General features: G+C 38.7%; 1 protein-coding gene across 1 annotated transcript in view; it reads right to left on the bottom strand.

The window, feature by feature from the left end:
* Positions 1–265: 265 nt before the first annotated feature.
* Positions 266–23,488, bottom strand: part of LOC102788577 (VPS10 domain-containing receptor SorCS1-like) — a 48,885-nt gene continuing 25,662 nt past the window's right edge. The window contains exons 7-27 of the mRNA XM_006783744.2: positions 23,008–23,126; positions 22,589–22,678; positions 21,585–21,764; positions 18,936–19,082; positions 17,124–17,226; positions 16,740–16,816; positions 16,089–16,180; positions 15,800–15,907; positions 15,369–15,486; positions 15,071–15,204; positions 13,907–14,020; positions 13,076–13,247; positions 12,603–12,789; positions 11,528–11,661; positions 11,302–11,425; positions 9,583–9,695; positions 8,543–8,677; positions 5,194–5,293; positions 4,724–4,832; positions 3,542–3,696; positions 266–2,242 (exon numbers count right to left, since the gene is read on the bottom strand). Coding sequence (XP_006783807.2) covers positions 2,184–2,242; positions 3,542–3,696; positions 4,724–4,832; positions 5,194–5,293; positions 8,543–8,677; positions 9,583–9,695; positions 11,302–11,425; positions 11,528–11,661; positions 12,603–12,789; positions 13,076–13,247; positions 13,907–14,020; positions 15,071–15,204; positions 15,369–15,486; positions 15,800–15,907; positions 16,089–16,180; positions 16,740–16,816; positions 17,124–17,226; positions 18,936–19,082; positions 21,585–21,764; positions 22,589–22,678; positions 23,008–23,126 — 2,570 coding nt within the window. The 3' untranslated portion in view covers positions 266–2,183. The remainder of the gene's footprint in view (positions 2,243–3,541; positions 3,697–4,723; positions 4,833–5,193; positions 5,294–8,542; positions 8,678–9,582; positions 9,696–11,301; positions 11,426–11,527; positions 11,662–12,602; positions 12,790–13,075; positions 13,248–13,906; positions 14,021–15,070; positions 15,205–15,368; positions 15,487–15,799; positions 15,908–16,088; positions 16,181–16,739; positions 16,817–17,123; positions 17,227–18,935; positions 19,083–21,584; positions 21,765–22,588; positions 22,679–23,007; positions 23,127–23,488) is intronic.

Below are 23,488 nucleotides of genomic sequence, written 5' to 3'. Positions count from 1 at the left end.
GCCCCATTGTATTATGCAAATGGCTGCACTGAAACTTCAGGCATGCTAAGCAACACTTGTTAAGAGACAAAGAAGAAGAAGCAACTAATTCTACAATGTGAGCGTGCCTATCAATCAAAAGTACCAATTTGTTATAGACTCACAGTCGGCTAGGGTAGAGCCTTACTTTTTCTCCTCATGAGCCTTGCTGATTAGCCTGCGAGTTAACTACGTGGTTTAGACAGCAGAAATATAGCAGCCACACTGCAATCCTTTTTGTGTTTCTCCTTTATTATTTATGTAATTATGGTTACTTTTGCAAGATCAAATGAAAAACACAGTAACAACCCACTGAATAATCACATCACTTATAATGAATGATTAGTCTAGCCTGTTGAGAAACATAACATTTTCCAGTTCACATTGTTAACATTTCTTTTCTTTTTTCTTTTTTTTTTTACCTAAGACATATTTAGGTAGCTTGAAATAGAAAAAAAAGGTCATGCAAATATGTTCACAATCGTATTCACAGGTTAATTATTTGGACTTAACAAAAATAGTTGTTAAATAAATAACAAGCACAAAAAAAAAAAAATCTTCAGATGACCGTGTGGAGAGATGAGAGTTTGTCTGAAGACGAGTTTATTTATGCTTCAGGCTCAATTGGAGGATTGGAGGGAAGAAGTATGGAGAGGCCTCTAGTCAATTTGTCTTACTGACATATGATGCTGACAACACTTAAAAAGAAAAGTTTGATGAAGAAGAACTTTAGTACTTATCCCAAAGAGACAGCAGCTGACCAAAGCAGTGTGCGTAGGCTGAGCCTTGTTGACAGGAGATATGTCTTCTCTATCTCTGTGTCCCTTGCAGCGAACGAGATGAACAAATCTGCAGGCTTTTGTCCTCCGAGTCCTTGGGGGTAAACCTTAAACAGACTGCAGGCTCCCGTGCATTGCAGTAAACCGATGAAATGCTATGTGTAGATGTTGGTATCATCTTAATATCATAAACAGTCCAGAGTAAATAAAAAGTGAATTACAATAATCCAAAAATCCACAGTTTCACTCTTTTCCTATAAAAAGGCACCACATCCTTCACAGTACCAGCAGTTCAAAGAAAATATGAAAAGTAAGTAATAACTGTGTCAAGGAGGCGACAAACTGAAAATAAACCTTGATCTAATAACTAAAGTGTAAATTTAGCACTTTTTTTTACTGCATTACAGTGAGTGTCTGCTGCAGTGTTATTATTCTGAAAATTTACATTTTGTTCTCTGTATAGAAACCCGAATACACCAGAAATGCTTCTGGCAATGAATAAATACAAAGTGTAAAAGTCACTGTTTTGTGCAACAGTTAAAATTGACCGTATGACAATCAAATATAAGACTACCGTTGCAACAATAGCTCAAAACAATGATTTAGAGCACTAGTGTGTTGTTCGCGTTAAAGCAGGGTAACATTTATGACGTTAGCATTCATTCCGCTGCCTTCATTGTCACCAAAATGACTTATTTGAGTCTACTAGACAAGAGGGATTGCTCGGATTTTCATCTGCTGTGCATACCCATCTACTATAATCTTCTGTTCTTATTTTTGTTATGACACATATTATAACATTTTGAGCGGCACAGAGGCAGGCTTGATGGAATACACAGATCTGGGACTAGGAGCTCTCCTTCATCTCCTGGATATTGCAAGCTTTCATTTGATGAGAATCTCCTGATAAGATTTACTGATTGTACAGAGCTTAATGAATCTGCTCCCCTCACTGTCTTACTCAGATAAGCTATTTCCACATAGTTAAATAAAGTAAACTCCACAAACACAAGTCCAAAAACAGAAACGGTAGAATATTTTGAGATATGATTACACATCACTCCCATTTGATATTTTCATATTTGGGCAGGCGCAGCTGTAACCAGCTGAGACTTCTTCCATTATGGATGTACATTATTTACATAAAAAGATCAGTGTCCTTGCAAAAATACAAGTATTTCAGTCAAAAAGTGTTCCTTTTCAAGAAGCAAGTATAAATCTGTACAGTCTCCTCAGAGGGATTAGGCAGCACAGTGTGAACTGGTCCATCCATGCATGGGTAGCAAAACACTCGAGACCATTCATTGTGACCGTGGTTTCATAGCTTGCTGGAAGTAACTGCCAAAGAAGATGTATTGCTTTCGAGTCGGTCATAGACTCTCAACATTAAAACACATGGGGTGCTTCATCAGAGAGCTTGATGTCTGTGTGAGATGGCAGGTAGCCTGGCGAGGGAGAAGAAAGGAAAGCGACACGGGAGGAATTTTATGTATGCTATTTGCATGAGGGTGTATTTTTGCAGGCAAACACATTTATCTTGGATGGGTCGATTGTTTAGCTACGCGTGGAGGTAAATCAACCGGAACTTCATATATATTTCTTGATGAAAATGCTTTCACCACTCTGCTTCTTTGCAGCTGTACTAATTATTTTATTGGGTCAAATAATTCACCGAGACATTCTCATCACTTTAGCTCACACTAGGTTGTGCTTCGCTTACCTGTGCGTGCTAATACCTCACTGTGCCAAAGTCAGGCTGGCAAATACATAAATACATAACACATAATAATAACTCTGTCTTGGCAACTCGTCTGACAATACACAGGGAGGAAAAACAGAATTGGCACTAACAGTAAGCGAATATCAAGTCAGCGAGCTTTAACTTGTGGCCAGCGCTCCTGACTGCGACAATTTTCTTTAATGTTTCAAATATTTATTATTTACAAATAAAGACAGGATGCCTTTCAGTGAACACAGTTTTAGCATGTCGCGATTAAGATATAGCTTTCTGATTTCCTAGCACGTGGCTAGTCATTTTTTTTTTTTGCCAAACATTTGGTTAATCTTTAATGAAGACACTGCTACATACAGTATCAAACAAGACGTCTTCTGGGAATCATACAATAAAAATGTATCAGGTGTAGCATTATGCATTTGTCAATGTACATGTTCAAAACTAGGATTCTTAATGGAAGAGCGTACTAGTCAACAAGAAATACCAGATTTATGTTGCACAGTTTCATTATTTCAGTTTCTCTGTGAATTTCCACTTTAAGTAACTCTCACTTTCGCTCCTGCCATGACTGTCCAGAAGATTCCACCAGGAAAGTCCTCTTTGAACTCATTATCCAAAGTCTACATTTGCTCCCTTCAATTATAGCCTGTAAAGTAAGTGTGTCCTTTTTGGCTTCTTCACAGACACTGCTGTAAACCGTGTTTTATAGTTCATTCTGAATAAAAAAAATTTTAAAAACTGTTGACAGTGCTTTCTGTGGGATCTCCAAATTAATGGTGATAATGTCCCAGGAAAGAAACGAATCTTCTAAATGTCATTTTTGTTATTGCTCTTAGCACTACAAATAAAATTCCAGTTACCTCAATTGTATCAGGTAAGTAATTATGCAGTTTTAGTGACAAGTACACTGCCTGGGAAGATGACACCTATTTTGTTGCTTAAAAAACTGATATAAGCTGAAAAAAATAAACCTGAATAAAGCCTGTAGCTTTAATAAAGCGCTACACACCTCTGCTTTTTGAGTCCAGCTGTACATCCACGTGATCCAGTGCGGTCAGCTTGTCCCCCTCAGGGTTTGGGACGGCTATGGAGGTCACTGACGGGATGACCTCTTGTTCTTTGTCAGGCTGCTCTGTCGTGTATGTGTTCATGCCTGGGATCTTCCTGCAGGTCGTGCACAAGGGGGGGGGGGGAAGCAAGTTAATGGAAACCTGCCATCAGGTCTGTTTCACTAATGCCTTCACTAGGCATAATGTGTCACGCACTATTTTTAACTGTTAAGGATGGGAGAGGATTGCTTGAAAGCTGGAAACTAGGGCATTTTGCATTCCACTGGGCATTGCTCTCTCACTTTTCGTATTGTTCACCTCACTTTTCAATCAATTTTTCATCCCCTCAGATGCATCCCCAATTCTGCTTAAAACTAACATCTTGCATTTCTAATTTCAGATGCACTCCCTTGTGTTTTTGTGTTGCAGCTGGTGCTGTGACATTTGGGGGAGCTTAAGAACTCAAAGTTGATTTCTTAATGTAGTAATTACGATCCATAAAGTTCAGCAGTGTTTGCTTTATAATGAGTAAAATTCCACAAACTACTGACGAGCAAAACCATCCCCCTGTGATTGGCATGGGATTACCTCCAGCAGAGGATGCTATTTACTGTATGTCCCTCACTGTATAATGTGTGTTGTCTCAGGATTCATCTTCTCAACCTTTCCTGCCATTCTGCAGAGTATGCCTCACCTTGGATAGCTGTGTTTAGCATTTCCGAAAGGTCAACCCTCACATTGTCAGATAGATGAATATTGATAACTGCAGGACTCTGACACCCATTCAGCGCTCTGGGAGAATTGATTAGCCTGTCATTCCCTGTAATATTCTGCAGATTGAGACAGAGGGGAATTGTCTTATTTCTCAAGCTATTATTGTGTCGTGGATGTCCATAACTCAGAGATATATGGAGTCTGAATACTTCTGGAAAGTTTTAGGAGTTCGGCAGTTAGGTGCTTGATTCTAAATAATGGGAGCAACCCTAAATAGGGCCGTGCGAATACACACAAACAAACAAAGCAATAACATATCTTATCACAGACAACTTCATGGATGCATCTGCAAATCAGAGGACTTATTTTCATGACTCCGCCTAACTTATCTTTCTCTGACTGTGCTCTGTCACCCAAGTATTTTGTACCTTTTAAATTTATATATAACAAAGGCAGCCAGGCCCATCAGGACAACTGACACCAGCATGATGACCGCCGTGCCGCTGTGGCCACTATCACTGCTGTCCACGAGAGGAGCTTTGAAGCAGAAAGATGAAGAAAATGAGCACATATGCAGGCCAAGATTATATAGAAATTCTGTTAAATATCAGTCAGCGCAGTATAAACAGAGAGAACATGGAAAACAAATGCAACAATATGACAAAATACATAAGCTGTACATTCCAGACTTCTGTTTAATTTTTAATAAGCATTTGAAAGGCTGAAAGCTGGCTCATTCACATGTAGATCTCATTTTCAGCCTCAAACTAGAAGAACTGCACACAGTCTGGCCCCGACACGACCCCAGAAATGGGGTCTGGAACACATCTCTAACAAAAATGGATCAGACTGCCTGCCATTTGTTCAGGTAGGTGTGTGACAGACGCAGCAGGCTCACCTGGAGACAGCCGTGTGGCGTACACGTTTACCTGCACCCCCGGTTTGAGTGTGAACTGGATGAGGTCTTGGTTCAGAGCACTTAGCAGAACCTGAGAAAGCTATGACGAGAAGTGGCAGAACGGAGAAGGCTCAGTTAGCGGCAGCTGTAGAGGAATATTTCACAGTCATCAATATTTCAACCACAGCCATTCCATCCAACAGCTTGAATTATGAATCAGAGTTTTTGCTTCCTTCTAAAGAGGAGCAAATGGTGATGTGACACAGGGAAACCCAAACCTGCTGCACTGAAACCTAACAGGCTTTAATGGTGGGGAAAAAAAACCTTATCAGGTAACCAGGTGTTCTGCTTATGGTGTGGCGGGGACATTAAAATATAATCTTTTGCCATTTCCATCACAGCGGGGAGTTGTTCAACTATTTCCTTGTCATGCTTCCTTTTAAAGGGAATGTGATTTGCCCATTTATAGGTTCAGTGAGGCAACATTATTGGAAATTAAAGTGTGTTCTAATATCTTAAAATTGCTGTTTTAATTTTTCTCCCTGAAGAGACTCAAGTCCCCCTGCTTTTCACACCTTGATGAAGCAGTCATTTAGCAAGAGACCAAAATGCCTTCCCAGTGCCCATTTGAGTCCTTAGCCATGCCTCACTAATTCCATCTCGCTCTTTCTAAAATCTTTCCACTGGTTAAAATTAGACCGCTCTACACAGTATGAATAATTACTTTTTGTTCTAGTGGCATATCAGGGTCAGTAAATCTATTACACATTTTAATAAGCTCCTCCACACATGCGCTCATCGATGCACATGTGTATGTGTTGGCGCTCACTCAGTGCCTCCACATTGCAAGTCATTCACTGGAGATGAGAACAGTGAACTGAAGATTTATTACCCTATTGTCTGTGAGGTTCTGCCAGGTAATCAGACAGGCTTTAGATAAATACATCTCTTTAATTCCCAATCCCGGCCGCCTGCCCCAGATTGTCTCCTTTCTCGATGGTGCCAATTATATGATGCATCAATGTAATTAAATACCTATTAACGTAGTTCAAGACTGACTGTGAGCCAGCAAAATTATGTTTACTCGTGATACATTGCAGTCTCTTCCGTTATGAATAAATGAGCTTGTCTAGCTTTAAAAAAAAAAAAAAACATCTCTGTTGTATTGCTTTGTTTACCTATTTGATAGCTTTTCCAAACACGATGAGCGATACATTTCCAGGAATATTATTTTACAGCAAGAAAATAACAACCACAAAGCCCGGGCGGCTTAAAATAAAGTTGTTATCGTTACCCAAAGGTTTATGCAAGTCTCAAAACTTCACAGAGGTGACTGTCAGCCCAATTACACATTCTGAGATACTCTGAGTGTTATTTCAGTGCGCTGATGGATGCAACTTCAGTGCTGTTACACGGGAAGGCATTGCCCTCTAGTGTTGACATAAAGTATTACATTTTAGGAGTGCCTGAAATACAATATGCATCTGTGGAAACACTGAAATAATTAACAGTTTAGTGATACAGATTTAAAATCAGTTTGAAGGTTCTGTGAAACAATAAGTGTGATAAGGAAGAGAAATACTGATTAAATAGGGGTATAGTCAAAAAACAAGAAAGTACATGAGGACAGACTATTGAGACGTTACTGAAAGATTGGACTCGTGAAAGAAAAGAGCCTATGGGGTCTATATAATAATAACAATGAGCCTATATGGAACACATTCCTCTTATTCACCGAGTTCTCACTTGATGGACTACACCAGAGTTTGTGCATGCTTTAGCCCAATTACCACAAAAAATGTACGGTCCTCATTACGGCTGACCTTTTCCAAGGCATAATATCATATTTTTCCTCACCACCAAGCAGCCAGTGGCATCCATTCATTTCACAATGGTATGAAAATGCATTTTCAGAGACTTTAAACTTGGCTGACTTCGGTAATCCATCACAATGAGCATCACGTCTGCATTTATTTTTGTCAGAGTTAACCTTAATGTTAGGTGGTGATGGAGTGCAGACTTTCCAAGTCAAGCTGCACTTAAAACTGTGTTACTATGCAACTATAATGTAACTCTGACAAAAATAAGAGCAGACATTATGCTCATTCTGATATATTGCCTTGCCAGAACAAGTTTCAAGTCTCCCCAAGTTGATGATTGGAATGGGAAAAAAAAGGGAAACTGTGGCACCAAAGAAGGCAGAAGACATTTTAAGAAGTAATAAAAAAAAAGCATAAAATAATTGGATAATAATTAGGTAGTCTCTCGCAGAACAGACTCTGTCTGTCAAACACATAAAAGAAAAGAAAAACTGGAAACAGGAAATAATAGTCAGTAGTCAGAGATAAGAGAGGGGGAATTTGTGCAAATACAATTTCATTTCAGCGCACACATACTTCCAGTACTGTGGACAAACAGAGAGAAAGTGAAGTTAAGATGTAACTCTCCTTAAAACACTTCTCCAATACATATAACCAAGGACTCTAAAAACAGCTTGATGCTCCACATCAATCGGAAATTGGAGAAAGAATCTTAGATAATTAAGGATGATTGCAGCAATATATGAGAAACTGAAATGTATGCAAAGAGTTTCTCGGGGGGAAAAAATCAATGCAGGAGGCAGTGTGGTGAAAAAAAAAATTGCAGACCACTTTTATTTTTATTCTTTAGCTTAAGACTATGGTATGGTAAATACAATGTTCTGTGTATCTGCAAAGCAAGATGCAACTCTGTGGTGACAGAAACTGTTCTGAGTTTTCGTCTGGGTTTGTATTTTTTGAAAGCAGGAGATAGTGATGTCTGGTTTCCGAATGTTATTTTCTAGGTTATCAAGAGTTTTGTGATTCAGCCTCAGTCTGTCTTGTCCCCGGTCCCGGTGTCCAGCCTGTGAGTCTTAGTTTTGTCTCTGTGGTTATCTTACTTCCTGTTTTACTTCAATAGTCTCCTAACACATTCAGTTTTGCTTCCCTTGTCTCATTTGTCTAGATTAGTGTCACCTGTGTTCACACCTGTGGCCTGTCCTCTTGTTACCTCATGTGTATTTATGTCCTCAGTCCAGTCAGTGAGTTTATGTGGTGTTTTTAGAGTGCTACTTTTGGGTCCTCTCCTGCCTGCTAGACAGCTGCAGTGATAGAACGATATGTTTTTAATACTTAGCTTATACTGAGAGCTCAACAATCCTGTATGACACTCTGAAGGAAAGGAGGCATTCTCCTGAGATGTTCTCTTCTGAGACGGTCTCTTAACTCCTCAGCTTCTTGTATTTATTTATTTTCTTTTGTGGATTACAGAAAACCAAAGTGTACTGAGTATCTGTCAAGGACCGTTATAGTGATTTATGAGACAGTACCTGATCCAGGTGTGCCCACTTTTCATCCATGGCTCTGTCACTTGGCCTCTTCTCAGGTACAATGAAAATCTCTGCTGTAGTTGGTAGCCCTGGAAGCACTGTGACCAGGAGCTGATCCTCACTGATTCCAGTGACCTTTTATAATAACAACAAAACCTCATTAAACAAGGTTTTTGAACTGACACACTTTGAGGTGATAGTGTGCACTCCGGCCCTGAAATACGATCCTTGGGGGTCATCTGTATTAACGAGTAAATTCTTTCTGCTTTCTGCTTCATATATCATTTGCCTAAGCACCAGTCACTGTCGAGGTATAATGCACAAATCAAGTTGAACATGCAAGTTCAATATGACAGTCTTTGGTAAAGGCCAGAGCTTTTAGTGCATTTGTGCCGTAACCAGAGGTCTGCTGTCAGTTTCTTGGTGCAAACTGTGGTCATATCTGACAAGACAGAAGGTCAAAGTGAATGTTTCATACTGAGGGCTACTGTCGGATATATATAGAGCTCAGTATCCAGGTCTTTTACATAACCCGCTGCTTTGATGACATCCCCACAGTGTCTGAAAGAGAAAACCAGGCACATTTAACCACAGTGTGGCTCTTTTTTACTAGAGGTTGTGGTGTTCTCTCACCATCATTCTCTTCTTCACAGAGGCAAAAGGCAAGTGTCATAGCAGCACTTTTACTGCCCTTTAGTGTTTTGACATGTTCAGTTGAAAGCTTGCGCTCGTAATAATGATTTCGAGTGATGTGCTATGTCACCGTTCAGAGCGAAACGACTAATTACACAGCTACTGAGGTTAAAGACACTGCAGCTATTGGAGTGAAACACTTGACAAGATCACATGCATACATTACAAATGTAGCGTAACCAAAATCTTAAGTGTTATCAGCTCACTAGACAGTGACTAGAGTTTTTTTTCTCTCCTCCACACTAGTGTAAAGCTGCTAATTGCCAGAATCTAAATGAGATTTCTGAACTTTAGTTTATTCCTACTCATGTTACAGCCATTATAACACCAGCAGCTGAAAAACTGACCTGAACCATGCAGTTTTTCACAACTCTGGCGATGTCCTCTCTCCACTCAGACACCCCGGGGTTCAGCTCATCCAAATTAGATGAAAATGCCAACACGTGTGAGCGGAAATAATCTGAAATATAGGCAGAAATCTTCTTACTTCATGAAAAAAACCTCTTTAAACAATTATCCACTTCACACACTTCAAATAACCCTTACACTGATTGGCAAAAGTGCAGTTTCTCGCATATATTTTTTGGTCTGGTGACCTTCTTATTTCATTTTAGAATATATTGTTTATTCCTGTGCATGCATCATTTGCTGCAGCTAAATCCTCGACTTTGTTTATTAGCTGCTACAAGAAAAGACAGTCGGAGTGCCAGTAATAAAATGTATTGATTGTACTACTGGCAGAATGTAAAATGAACTGCTTCACACTGGAGATCTGCTATAGCGCTAAGTGTTTTATTAGATTCAAAGAGCAGCCCTGGGACTTCTCAAAAATTGGTATTTTCATTAAAATTTACATCTTTGTAAATGTTAGTAAATAATTTATATCAAAAAGAAAATAAATGGAAATTCTGTGCAGAGTTTCTGCTGTCTTTGTCTGTGTTACATGTATTTTTATTGTTTATGGTGAGGGTGGCACAGAGGTGCAGTGGTTAACACTGCTGTTTAGCAAGAAGGGCCTCGGTTTGAATCCACTGTCTGTGTGGTGTTTGCATGTTCGTCTTTTGCCTCCATAGGTACACTCCAGGTATAATTTCCCCCACAGCTCATGACATTGCATGTTGATTGGAAATTCTTTGTAAAATTGGCCACAGGTGTGAGTGTGAATGGTTTGTCTCTCTGTGTTAGCTTTGCGATATTCTGGTGGCCTGTCCAGGTTACACCCTGCCTTTCACCCTGTGACGGCTGGGATAGGCTCGAAACTTTAATTGGATAAGCAGAAGAAAATGCATGCATTTAAAGTTGAGTGATGGGTCCTGTTCATGTGCCAGTTCCATATGTGGTACAATTAACTTTGCAAACTAGCATAAAAAGTGAACGAAATTTAAAGAAATGCTCTGTCATTATTTATAATTACCTTTATTTATACTAGAAAAAAATAGAAGTGTCCTGGCCAAGAAAGACAACGGTGCAATCATAAGTTGCATAATTTAGTAGCACATACACATTCAAAACTATATACACAACTGCAAGGAATAAAAATAAAAATAAAACACAGAAACAACCATAATTTACAAAGTTGATTTTCTATAAAAAATGAATATCTTTGTAAAAGTAATTGTAATTTCAGAAAAAACAGGCAAAACATCTGGTGCCTGAAGTAAATGCCTCCAAGTCATTGAAAATAGAATTAAGTTCATTAAGTAAGAACAGTTCTTACTTAATGAACTGGTCTCACTTGCTTACCCAGGCTTAAACTTGGATCATAGAAACACTGCAGCAATGCTTTTATGTTTTCTGGCGCTTTCAGACACATCTCATAACCCCCACAGAGCTTTCACATGAACAAAACTGTAGTTACTAAACTAAACCATTTCTACTGCAACACAGCCAGCGTCCTTCACTCATGAATGGCATGAGATGTGGCTGAAAGAAGCATCACTGAACCCTTTTTTTGTGCTGTCAGAAGCCATAAAGTTTTCAAGTTATTCGCTCTCAAAACAATTATCGAATGGCTACTTAAGTGCATTAGGTGAAGAAAATGATGGTAACATAAAAAAGATACATACCATAAACTGATACCCTCTTTTGATCTTGATGGACAGTGTTGCCCACTGAAGCCTGAACAGTAACAGTGTGAGTTCCCTCCTTGGAGAAAGTGAAGGGCATTGCGCCACTGAGGGTCACAACAGGCTAAAAAGGCATAGAGGCATGAGATGAGATGAAACTGTCTACTATCTATCATGCTGCTCAGTAAACAGGCAGCATGGTTTAGTAGGAGAAAGTATGGCTTACCTCCGTTTTGTTATCAAACCACCAGTAATAAGTGACTGTTCCCACATCACTGGGCTGTAGCACTGTGGTAAGGTTTACTGCTTTGTTCTTGATGACCACTGACGGAGCAGAAAGCTGGACCTGCTCGAGTTGACCTTTAGAGGGAAAATACAGAAACTCCAAAGTCGTACCTTTTTGTTAAAATGCATAAACGTAAAGCTTTCATGGTGCTCCGAATTTCAAGAGAAACCACGTATTTGATCACACAGTATTCTGGCACAACGGCCTAGAACACATTGACAGGCACGATGGAGCTGAATGCGCTTCAGGAGTGGTTTGACAAGTGTCTGCAGATGTTTTGATGTTTTTGCACCCATGAAAGTGCCACTATTGGAATCTGTTATAATGAGGTAAATTCAAGCTGACCAGTGGCGCTCTTTTCTGTCAACAAGGAGACAACAAACAGCTGTCTTTCACACCCGCGCTGGATGAATGACACTCAAAGCTTTTTTTCTTTCTTTTTTTTTGGTGAAGTCTAACTTTAATGAGGCGATCTGAACCCGCAGAAGGAGCGTGAGTGCATTTTCAAACCACTTTTTCACTCTAAAGGTTCAAAAGTCCAAGTGTTTTGATCTATTTGAAGGCTGGTGCAAAGTTAGCTGTATTATATACGTGTATATTCCAGCTCCATATTTTTATTTTTGGACATGGCTTTGCATGATTCAGATTTCAAAATAATCCTCATTTATCTTACACTGGGCCACGGTGTAGACCCTCAAGCTGTTTTAGCTCCCTTTAAGCCAACTTTCGTCTGATGTAAACAATTAACAGAAGGTTTGAACAGCAGGTGGGTGGGGCATCTGTGAGCTAGAGCTGTATCGCCTGAGCTGATTGTATTAAAGATGTCACTGACATCATACAACACCAAGATCAGAAAAAAACTGTGTGAATCATGTGAACTTTTAAGGCTTAATATGAGAATTGCATTATGAATGATGCTTATAAATCTAGCATGGAAGTGGAAGTGTATGCATTATATGATTTTGTATGCTTTAGCAGGAGCTTATCCAGGACAAGTTACTTTTTTTCCACTCACAGGAGACATGGAGGTAGAGTACGACCCTGTCAAAGCCCAGAGCGTTGTTTGCTGTAGCAGAAACTTGGTAGATGCCAACTTTACTGTAGATATGCTTGACCCCGTCGTCGATGGAGCTTATATTCACATACGATATAGCGGTTCCATCACCAAAGTCCACTGTTATACTTGTCATGGAGCCAAGACCCTTGCAAAAGAAAAGAAAATACTGTCACTCACGCTGTAACCTTGGTTGTTTGTCAGCATTCTTGCTGACACACAACCGTGTGCTTTTTCTCTAATATCTACTGGAATGAGGTCATATTGTGAATCATGTCACAGCATATTTATTTGATGTGCTGCTGCTCGGTCCTCTGTGATATGTTCATGACAGCATCTTGGTATACAGTACACCAATAAAAGAGCATGCACCCTAAAAGCTTCACCCTATAATGTAAACTACATGGTTTTTTTTTCTTAAGTGAACTTAGCACCTCTTCCAGAAACACCAAGAAGGTGACATTCTTTCCCAAAGTTGCTACCAGCGTTCCCTCATTGGTGAAGAGCTGGAGGCCCTTGGGAGCCTGACTGGGACACCTTTGTCGTCTGGGGCTGTACTTTAACAGGTTTCCCTCAGTGCAGTTGTTGGACAAAGCTCTGTGATATCTAGAATTCATAAAAGAAAAGAGAGGACTCCTAAAATAAAGGACGGTCAGACACGGCATGAGCATAAAAGCAGGCACCACCCATGTAGACAGTGGATACGACTGTTTGTCATATTTAACTGCTGTATTAGATGAGTTTAATTAGCCTGTTATGAATAGATACTGATGCATACAGATTTATTACTGGATATTTTTTTATTCATATTTCCCACATATCTGGCTTATTTTGGCTGACAGTTAAATAGTGGCAATAAATATAAGCAAGGCTCGCTCTTAATCTGAAGTAAGAGAATCAGAGGTTTGATCTTTTTAATTACCTAAACTCCACACACGTCTCTTTCAAACATGTTTTCCATCTGTTTTTAACCTTGGAAATTACATTGTATGAAAACTACTATTTTCACACAACAACAGGTGATTCATGAAGGCTGATTTAAAACTAACTAAAAACATTTGTGCATCTGCTGCTTGTTTTTCTGGCATAATTTCAATCTGGTTCTACCAGAAATCTCACCCTGTGAAAACTGCCACCAAGTGCTAGCTTGGTGGGGGATATTTGATCTCTCTACTATTGATGGTCTTTACTGTGCAATGTAAACTGCATTGACAAATAAAACTGAATTAAATCAAAAACATAATGAACAAGTGACTCAAGCATACCCTGTGGTGTTGAGAAAGCTGTCCCCTGTGATGCAGTCTCTAGATGTTGCTGAATGAACGAACCAGAAAGCTGGAGCACAGGTGCCATCGATCTGCCTCTCGAACCCATAGTCGCTGTTTCAGTAGGGAAAAAGACACTATTATCAAGATTACGGATCATTTATTTATATATTAAGAAAATACCCAAACCCCACTCCAAAAAATAAAAATAAAAAAATCAATAACTACATGCATCCTTCAAACAGAAATGTTCTGAAAAGAAAAGTCCCCACAGCAAAGCAGCTCAGAGTATTTGAAGGTTTGATGTTTTTGGGGGGGTTGCATCAAATTTCTGAGAAAGCAAAAGCATTGTTTGTGTTAACACAAACACACAATTATAATACCTCAACAAAGTATTCATCAGTAAGACTGATCTGTCAGAAATCTTTCATTGTGATCAGAGAAATACTCTCTCAGGAGCCAGAAGTCATCTAGTAATAAAGTGGTGTTAAGCTTGTGTTATATTAGTTTGTGCTGCTCAATCAGCAGCAGTTAGATGAGAAAGATAAAAGAAAGGATGAGACAGTCTGAAGTGATAAACAAGTATCGAAGCAATACTTGTTAGACGTACAGAAGTAGCTAATAATAGAGTCTAGAGTGAACCACTACTGCTATTCATTATGGAAATCTATTCAAGGGCACTTGAATCATGCAGCGATGAACCTGCTTTCATGTGATTGCGAAGGCTGGGCACCCACATTTTTCTTTATCTCGTGATCATGTGGTCACGGATTGGTATTTAAACTTTTTACAATTGAGATTTTTCATACTTTTGCGACGCATATTATCATAAATATAAGTTTGGGTAACACCGTGTGGTAAAAGTGACTTGTTGAGAAATACTGATACTATAAATGAACTGCACAATATACTAGGAAGCAGAAAAACATCTGTGTTCGTGAAACTTTTTTTTTAATTATTATTACTAAGTTATGTCCTAAATTTACAAAAGAACATGACTGAAATAGGAATAACAAGTAGTGAATTATAAAATAGATCTTTTCAAATACTGTTCTTGTTGTGCCTTAGGTTTACTTCACAGACTCTGCCTCTGGAGATTGATAAAGTGTTGTGCATTGGATTTAATGAAGTGAAAAGAGTGTAGCTGCAGAGAAGGGAACTCACCACTCAAAATCCGCCTCTGTGCACAGGCAGGAATCTGACATCTGGGAAATATACTGATCTCTGGCCTTGACACATCGAACGTTTGCTTTCAGTTTTTGGAAGATTCTCTTCATTCCCATGATGCACACTTCACCCTGTGATTAATAATGCATCATAAACATTTCAGAAATTCTTTTTTTTGTTTCTTTTTTACCATCTTGCTTTTATTGTGCAGCTAAATCAAAGTGATTCTCTTGGCTTTAATCAATGGCTGAATCTTTGCATTATCATTAGTCAAAAAGCAGAAAGACCGCCTTACCTCATTGTGCAACTGCCACGTCAGATAGTCGTCAGATGTGCACCGCTGTTGGAAAATGGACCGGAAGTCGATCTTGACAAGTTGCCACTCAGATCGATGACTGAAGTGACCGAATATTCTACACAAAAAAGTCAGAAAAGCAAGAAAATTTATCAAATGTGGGGTAGATTTGAGAAGAAATATGTGAAAAACCTGTAACTCCACTGATAATAATAATAATAATAACAATACACTGACTCTAACCGATGTTCTGCAGGAGCAGAGAAACCCTTCTTCTACATCTTGGCTGATGAAACCCAAAAACCATATCAAATAAAATCAAGAATATTGTGAACTCTTCTAAGTCTTCATCTGGGTAAAATATAATTAGCAAGGACGGTAATGAACTAAAATGAAACACATTGAGTCTTCACGGTTCCTTCAAATCTTACGTCATTATAAGGGTGTCCTCTCCAGGCTCCCCCAGCACCCCATCAACATAGAGCGGAGAGGAGGTGAAGCTATATTTGTCCCAGTTTCTGCCCTCATCAAAACTCAGCCTGAGGGAGAGAACAATGGTTGGATCACAGACAGACCAGCCACAAATAGAGCTGAATTCTGTATGAAAAGCATCAGAGGGGAAGCAATCCCCCCCCCCCCCCCCCCCCCCCACAAACTCCCTTGTTTTGAAGATTGAATACAGTCTCTAAAAAGATGTGGTGTGTCCTTGGAGAGCCTTACCATATGTGTCTAATTGGCAGAGGTGTGTGTCGGATGGCCACCAGAGATCCTCCTTGATTCAGGAAAAACACACTGTACTCTTCCTGAAAAACCTGCACAAGCAGGAACACAGGAGTCTCAGCTGTGTGAATAAAGAAAAGCATCAAGCGAGCGTTGCTCTTATTGTTGATTTTTTTTTTTCAGACTTAAGCCAATGGCAAAAAGTCTAAATGCTCCTTTTGTTTTATTTGTTTTAAAGATCAGATATGCACAAGGCTGGCTGTCAAACTTCACGCCTTTGTTTTTTTGTTTTGTTGGGGTTTTTTTTGAAAATGTGACTGCAGCAACAGCAGCTGAAAACTGAGGAATAAAAGTTGGCAATGAAAGCTCAGATTCCCTGTTTTGTTCTCTTCTTCTTTGTTCAGATAATAGCTCACTAAAGTCATATGTTTTAAAACTTTTGTTCCGTATTACGCTCAGTGAATAATCATGGGGAAGACAGCTTTCATCACTGGTTTCTTCAATGGATAAAAAGACTCAAAAGGAAAACCTGATTATACTCAGCAGAGTAATACATTCAGAAAGCACTACCTATCGAGATGAAGACATTGTACAGGTACTAATATCACAAAATGTACCCATAGCCCTAATCTAACAGTTAATGTAATGTACCTCTCTCCAGGTGTTCCCAGCATCAGATGTAATGAAGATGCTGACATTAGCGTTGGTCAGCTCAGGTCCAACCACGCCTGAATACAAAAGATTTTTAATCTCAATTATTTTAAGCATGTCACGTTTTCAGATCCGATCGTTAATTCAGAACCAACACAAAAGTGCTTTTGTTAGTCGTTCCACTAAAGAACATGCAACAGATGTGCTGGACAAACAGATTTCCTTTTATATTCGAAATTGTTGTCAGCTAAGAAAGACAGAGCTGGAATTGCATCTAAAAAAAACCAGATGTGACTGTGTGCTGAAGGATGTGAGCAAAGACCAGCATTAAGGCAGAGCGTAAACAACAGTATGGATGTGCAAAATAATCAAATATCGTCTCACCTGATGCTATTATGATTCCTGGAGCTGAGTCTTTGCTGACAATGTTTCCCGAGGTGTAAGGATTCTCTGATACGTGAAGGTGCAGGTGCAACGAACAGTATGGCTGCGAAACGCGAAGGACATTAGTTTTCCAAATCAAAATGAAACGTTAATATAGATCAGATCTATGCGCAGGAGATGACGTGAAGATTTGATTGTTATAAACATGAGTAACTCAAAGCCCATATTTGGGCTTTTGTCTGTTGTAAAAAGACACAACAAGCATAAAAAATAATTACAACAACTAAAAAAAAAACATTTTAGTTGCAGCTGTGGCCCAGTGGAATCAAAGCTCATGAAGCAATATGAGTCCCAATTTATGCTATTTCACATAGTGAGTAACGCTTAGTAAATATTGTCTTATTACAGTTCCCAGAATTAGTGGAAAATGGCTAGAGATAGAGATGCAGCAGTAGAGATAATCTCTTATGAGTGTACGCTTGGTAGATTAAAAGGCAGTTTGAATAACAGAAAGTGTTTGTGGGACCTTTTTGGATTAAGTGCCTCTTTAGATTTAATTTATGGGCCTAGAATCTCTCTAAATTAAAAAAAGTTTTAATTTTCTTTTAATTTCTTGTTGACTCAGTCTGCCACTTATTATGCTTGTGCTCCTTATCTTTTATGATTTGTCTTTGCCTACCCTGGTGGAATAAGAAATAATGTGAAGCTTTGTACTGATTTATTTTTTTAAAAGAAAAGAAAGAAAAACAAAGCAAAAATGCAATAATGTGCTGCATTTTAGCACACAAACAAAAAGCTATCCAAAAATCTATGATACGGAGCAATACATTAAAGTCTGGTTTTCAAAGCATGCTGGGATGCTATGCAAAACGTGAATAAAAATAAAATCCAGTGATTCTTAAATCATTTAATCACCACATGTTTAAAGCTAGAACCTGATGATTAAATCATCTTCATAATATTATAATAACATGTGACTGACATGGAAAAGCAGGAAAATGTCAGGAAACACCAAAGGCTTGGCAGCACGTAAAATGTCTATGTTGCACATTCAATACTACAGAAATAATACTAAAACTTATATTGAATTTACAAAATTTACTCATGTCGTAGTTCCATCATCCAGTGTTTTACACCCTATTCGTTGCCACTGCTGCTAACATCTTGTTGCATGAATAATATAAGCCTCTACGGGACACAGACACACTCTAAAATTCAACATCTGAGTGCAAAACTGGGTTTTTTAAAGGGGATTAATGTAAAGAGTGGCCTGAAAGTGCATCCCAATTTTTCGTTCGTGATTTACGATGATCAAGTGCTCATGCCTGCAGTCATTCCCCAGTCCCGTATAGATTTGTGCAAATGTTGCACCCCTACTGCATACGCAGTGCTGTAGTAATACTGTCTCGAGAGAGTGCGTACATACATGTTTGACTTCATCTAAGTTCTGTGCCAGGAACTGAGCAATTAGACGAAAACATGAACCTAGTACTCAGAGCAGTCTGGAGCCTGAGCTTTGGCTCATAGGGATTACATTTACACGTTTGAATATGACTACAAATAAGGAAAGGTATGGTATGTTCCCTTTACTTATTACAGTAGTAATATGTATTGAATATAAATGAATACTGGAAGGTAAACCAAATCATAACAGGTCTCTTCACTCACTGCCACATTCAGAACTGCATTGCTATGGCACATAGTTATCAGCAGACTTTGACCATGGTCTAGCATGATTCACTGCGGTATTTTTGCAAGCAGATAATGGAAATCCAAATAACCAAATGTACCTCTTGTCAGTGGCCCACTTACTTGTTCACAATAGACCTTGTTTCCTTGGAGATCGGTTGCTGGAGCCTGAAGAAGACGCCAGTCTCTCCCCTTGTTGTATGTGATATAAGTTTTCACTTGGTTCTCGACAACTTTATTTGACAGGAACACCCCTTTAATCCCGGCAACCTGAGAACATGAGAGAAGGAGAGCAGTGGGGGGAAAAATAACAAAAAAGGGAGGAAAAAAATAACCGTAAATTATTCAAACTTAAGTAAAGCTGAAGACCTAGTTTGGAAAGGAAGAGATGTCTGAAAGTGATAGTTTTTCCTGACATGGAGCACTATTTTGGACCATCTGTAGGACTCCGCAAAATCAAAACAACATATGGCACAGCCCTGAGATATGTCTTCTTCTTTGTATTTATGTGCAGAGAGATGCAGACTCTCACCTGCAGCTATCACTTGAGCTCACATTTCTCTTTCATTTCCACAAATCTTTGTCAAAGTATGAATGACCATTTCATATCTTCTACTGGTCACTGCAGCTAAGTGTTTCTGGGCAGAGAGCAGCATAACTACTGCTGATGGCTATCTTAGCTTTCAACAACATGATGCTTTTACTGCTGGCTAAGGATGAGGATAATCTAGGCTGATATATACATGTGCAGCTGCTGCAACCTCATAGTAGATCTGTCAGCACAGATATAATATGTTCAGGGCACTAGTTAAAGCCGGTATTCTGCACTGTGCCAATGCACCATCACTGACCGTGTTTTCGAAATGTGTATATCAATGATACCTTATCTAATGACTAAACCTGTTAAATGTTTTCTTGTGCAACTGTAATGTTGCATGAAAAAGATGATAAAGCAGCCATAAAGTAGATATGAGAGAAGCACCCAGATGCTGCAGAATGAATGCAGTGTAACATCTGCTTCATTATAGAAGGGGCATCTAAAACATCTCAGTGCACTTAAGGAAAACACAGCAGAAAATCCACAAGAACTCTTATGAAAGTTTTTGTCCATCTGTTGGTGCTTTACTTGTCAGAGTCTGTTATGTTGCTCAAGAAAGATCCCAAACCAGGGATTTGACTTTTGTATGGTACTCTTAGAGACAGATAGTGTCTCCGTTAGCTCTCCCCATGTTGCCTTCAGAGTCCTCTTATAGTCAACAGTTTCAGTATATGGGTAAAAAAAAATTTAAAGTGTTTTTCTGATTATTCATCTAAAAAAATTCATTCCTAAGCAGCATCAATTTAATGTTATTTCATGTAATTTTTTATCATTTTTTAAGGAAATAAATACAATCCCAAATTAGAAAACAAATTAAAGAAATCTAACTCAAATATATATCTAAATATAAATATCTGACATTTTTACTTGATGAATGTGATAAAAGTTTGTGACTTTTTGATTTTCTGTCAAGCAAACCCTCTGTTGGGACAAGAAACCACATTTGGTAACTTAAATAGACATTAAAACTGGCTTCACTGTGAGGTTGTGGAACCATATAAATGTCTCCCAGTCAGTCAGCAAACATCAGGCTAATGTATGTGACACATAGTGATAAAAATGCATTTGAATGCAATGCTCATTAATGCATCCAAATCAGCAGAGGCTGGGAGTATTTCAGACTTTAGTCTTCTACATTATGTATTTCAATAGTGGTTCTAAATGTTGAGATAGGTGTTGTCTCTAGAAATTAGTGGAATTTATGGCTAAAAGTGGTGGCACTATATTTGATCATATTTCCATAAGTCCACTTTGAGACATACACCAGATGCATCTAGAGAGCCATATTTGTGTTATTGAAAAACTCTTATAAATATAGGATAGTAGTAGTAAATATTACACTGAATGTTGCCACAAGTTCCTATAACATCATACAGTGATCCAGTGAGACATTTATCCCACTTTTAGTCATTTTCAAGCAGTAAAATGTGTGATTTTGGTTTTTTGATACCCTTATAGTATTTTTATTATACTTCAGTTACATAATGTTATTATATTTTATTAATGCTAAAATTGATTTAGTAATTCAATGTTTATGATTTATTTAGTTTTCCTTGATTTTCACATGGTTTCACCATGCTATTTATTTTTTTGTTTGTAGTAGAGATATACTTCACTGCTACTGTTTTTCTTCAAAGTGGGCTCAGTATTGACTCAAAAAAAATGCTGTTTTTTCACTTGAAGCATTCTGTTCGGGCAGAACCTGTATTTGTGTGTATACGCATGCTCAGTTCAGTGAATGAACTCAAATGAACTTAGACCTTTGAAGAAAAGTATATATTTCTAGCCACATTTTCTTATTGGTGAATGTTGCCACCTTACAGCAGCCTGTGCCTGTGACTGGACAGGACTCCAGTCAAGAAAGATGTTCAGAAAATAAAACAAGGAACCACATATGGTACCTTCATTTACCTTAATTTGGAACATAAAATTAAAACCATATGTTCCAATAACACTCTGGGGTTAACATTTTGAAGGAGCTCAATTAGTGCTCCATAAAGCATTCTTAAGTAGTAATGCATTAATGTCAACACAGACAGACAGACAGACAGACAGAATATAATAAATATATGAAATATATAAAAGGAGAAACTACAAAAAAAGCCACTGCCCTAATATTACAAAACCACGTAGTCAGATAAAAGCACCACCCCTGCAGCACATTCACTGCCTACCTCATAGAGGTCTATCATTATATTTCCCTCGGGACCTCCACTGCTCACAACGTCCTCCAGCATCAGTGTGAAGAATAGCCCTCTGGACTCAGACATGTACAGGTTGTAGGAATCATTCTGGTGCCAGTCCTGAATCGCTGCCACCACCTGGTTATCGTCTGTGCTGATTATCTGTAAGTCCTAAATAAGCAGAATTCATGAGTGGATGCCTCTGTGTGGATTACTTAACTTCTCATTTGCCAATATGTTTCTTAGGAAATGGCTTAAAGAACAAGTAAGTGTAAATCCGCTTAGCGATGTGCACAAAGCTGCGAGCTAACAATTTGTCACTTCTTGACATCACTCAGTCTGGGTCTGTAGCAATTAGACCTAAGGCATTTCACGCTGTGCACTAAAAATGAAGCCAAGCTCCTTTTAATTTTACTCAATCTCTTATCCAGCATGGTGCACAAGATGTGCCCTTCCCAGAAAAAATGGTCACAGAATACAAGGCAGGATGGATAGATTTATTGAAACAACACTGCTGGAACTAAATCTCTCCTGTTGTTCTAACACAGTCTCTCAAACTGCTAAGCCACCCTGCTGTGCTTGCAGTAAATGGAAGTCAGTGCATTTTTGTGCAGATGCTAAATTGACATTTTCTGCTTCAGAACATTTTGGGAAGCCCTCGGGAACTCCAGATTTGCTTTCTTTAAGTAAATGTAATTTAGGCAAAGTAGATATAGATGAGAAAACTGAAAATCAGTGCAATGCTATTAAATAAACAGAGACATAATTATGCAATCCTATATCATTTTTCAGGAGATTAAAGCACAGAAAACAATTTAAGGGATCCGTCAGTAAATAATACTGGAAGCAAACTTGATGAAAGTATTTGGAAATAATCAACCCACTAAAACGTATAATCATAGAACAAAATATCCCAGAGGAATAAATGTTTCATAGTTAAATTAATGTTACTTGTTCTTCTCAATCAAACACTGCATCCTTTCCAGTTACCTTACCTTTGGCAGAGTGTACTTGGGAAGCTTCATTGGGTAGAAAGCGTTTCGTTTATAGGACACATAATGGACAGACTGGCCACCTACTGGCACCTACAAAAGCAGAATAGAGTCCATCTATCCATGGTAAACATCCATAAACATAAATGAAGACACTAACTGCCCGAAGCTCGGGTCAAATAATTTATGCTGCCATCAAAACTCTGGGTTTGTTGCTAATTAGGCTGTTGTGCATCATGCCAGAGTGGCATTGTAGTAAATACACAACGCTGCAATTTATTTTTTACCCCATCCCTTCACAGGATAATGGCCCCTTTTAGTTAATGAAAAACATGACTGTACATTAAGACGAGAGTGAACACATTGGTTTTACAGCATTTAATTGTCTTTTAATGAAACCAGACCTCACAATAAAAACCCACCTGGATAAAAACGTATTCATCCTGAACCACAAGGGAATTAGGGATGATAAACCCAGGAAAAGGTTTGCTCTTGTTTCCATCAGAGCAATTCTGAAGTTTACAAGTTATGTACTGCGATCCTGTGGGTAAGCAAGAAATTAGTGCTAAAAAGACAACATAATACAGCAACAAACAACCTTCTGTAGCCCACAGTCAAGGCTTAGCAGTGCCTATGCTCATAGTATTAAGTGAAGCATAGAAGCAAAAATTTGGAAGCCAATATTCTTACTAATAGATAAAGTAGAGAGAGCTGTCCCAGTTTGTTAACATCAGCCAAATGAAGTACTCTCTACAGAGATAGGGCATTAACACACAAGGCCCTTATGGAAGTGCCCCCCTCTCTGCATTGTGGCCAAGAAAGTCGAGCCGAGTGCGCCAAGTCACAGCCCAGCCCTTCAAAAATGAATAAGCTCGACTGTATGAAGACTTCATGTAGCCAGAT

The sequence above is a fragment of the Neolamprologus brichardi genome, chromosome 13 (genome assembly GCF_056152115.1).
Source record: "Neolamprologus brichardi isolate AB-2024 chromosome 13, ASM5615211v1, whole genome shotgun sequence".
NCBI lineage: Eukaryota > Metazoa > Chordata > Actinopteri > Cichliformes > Cichlidae > Neolamprologus > Neolamprologus brichardi.
This window is presented reverse-complemented; position numbering and strand designations above follow the sequence as displayed.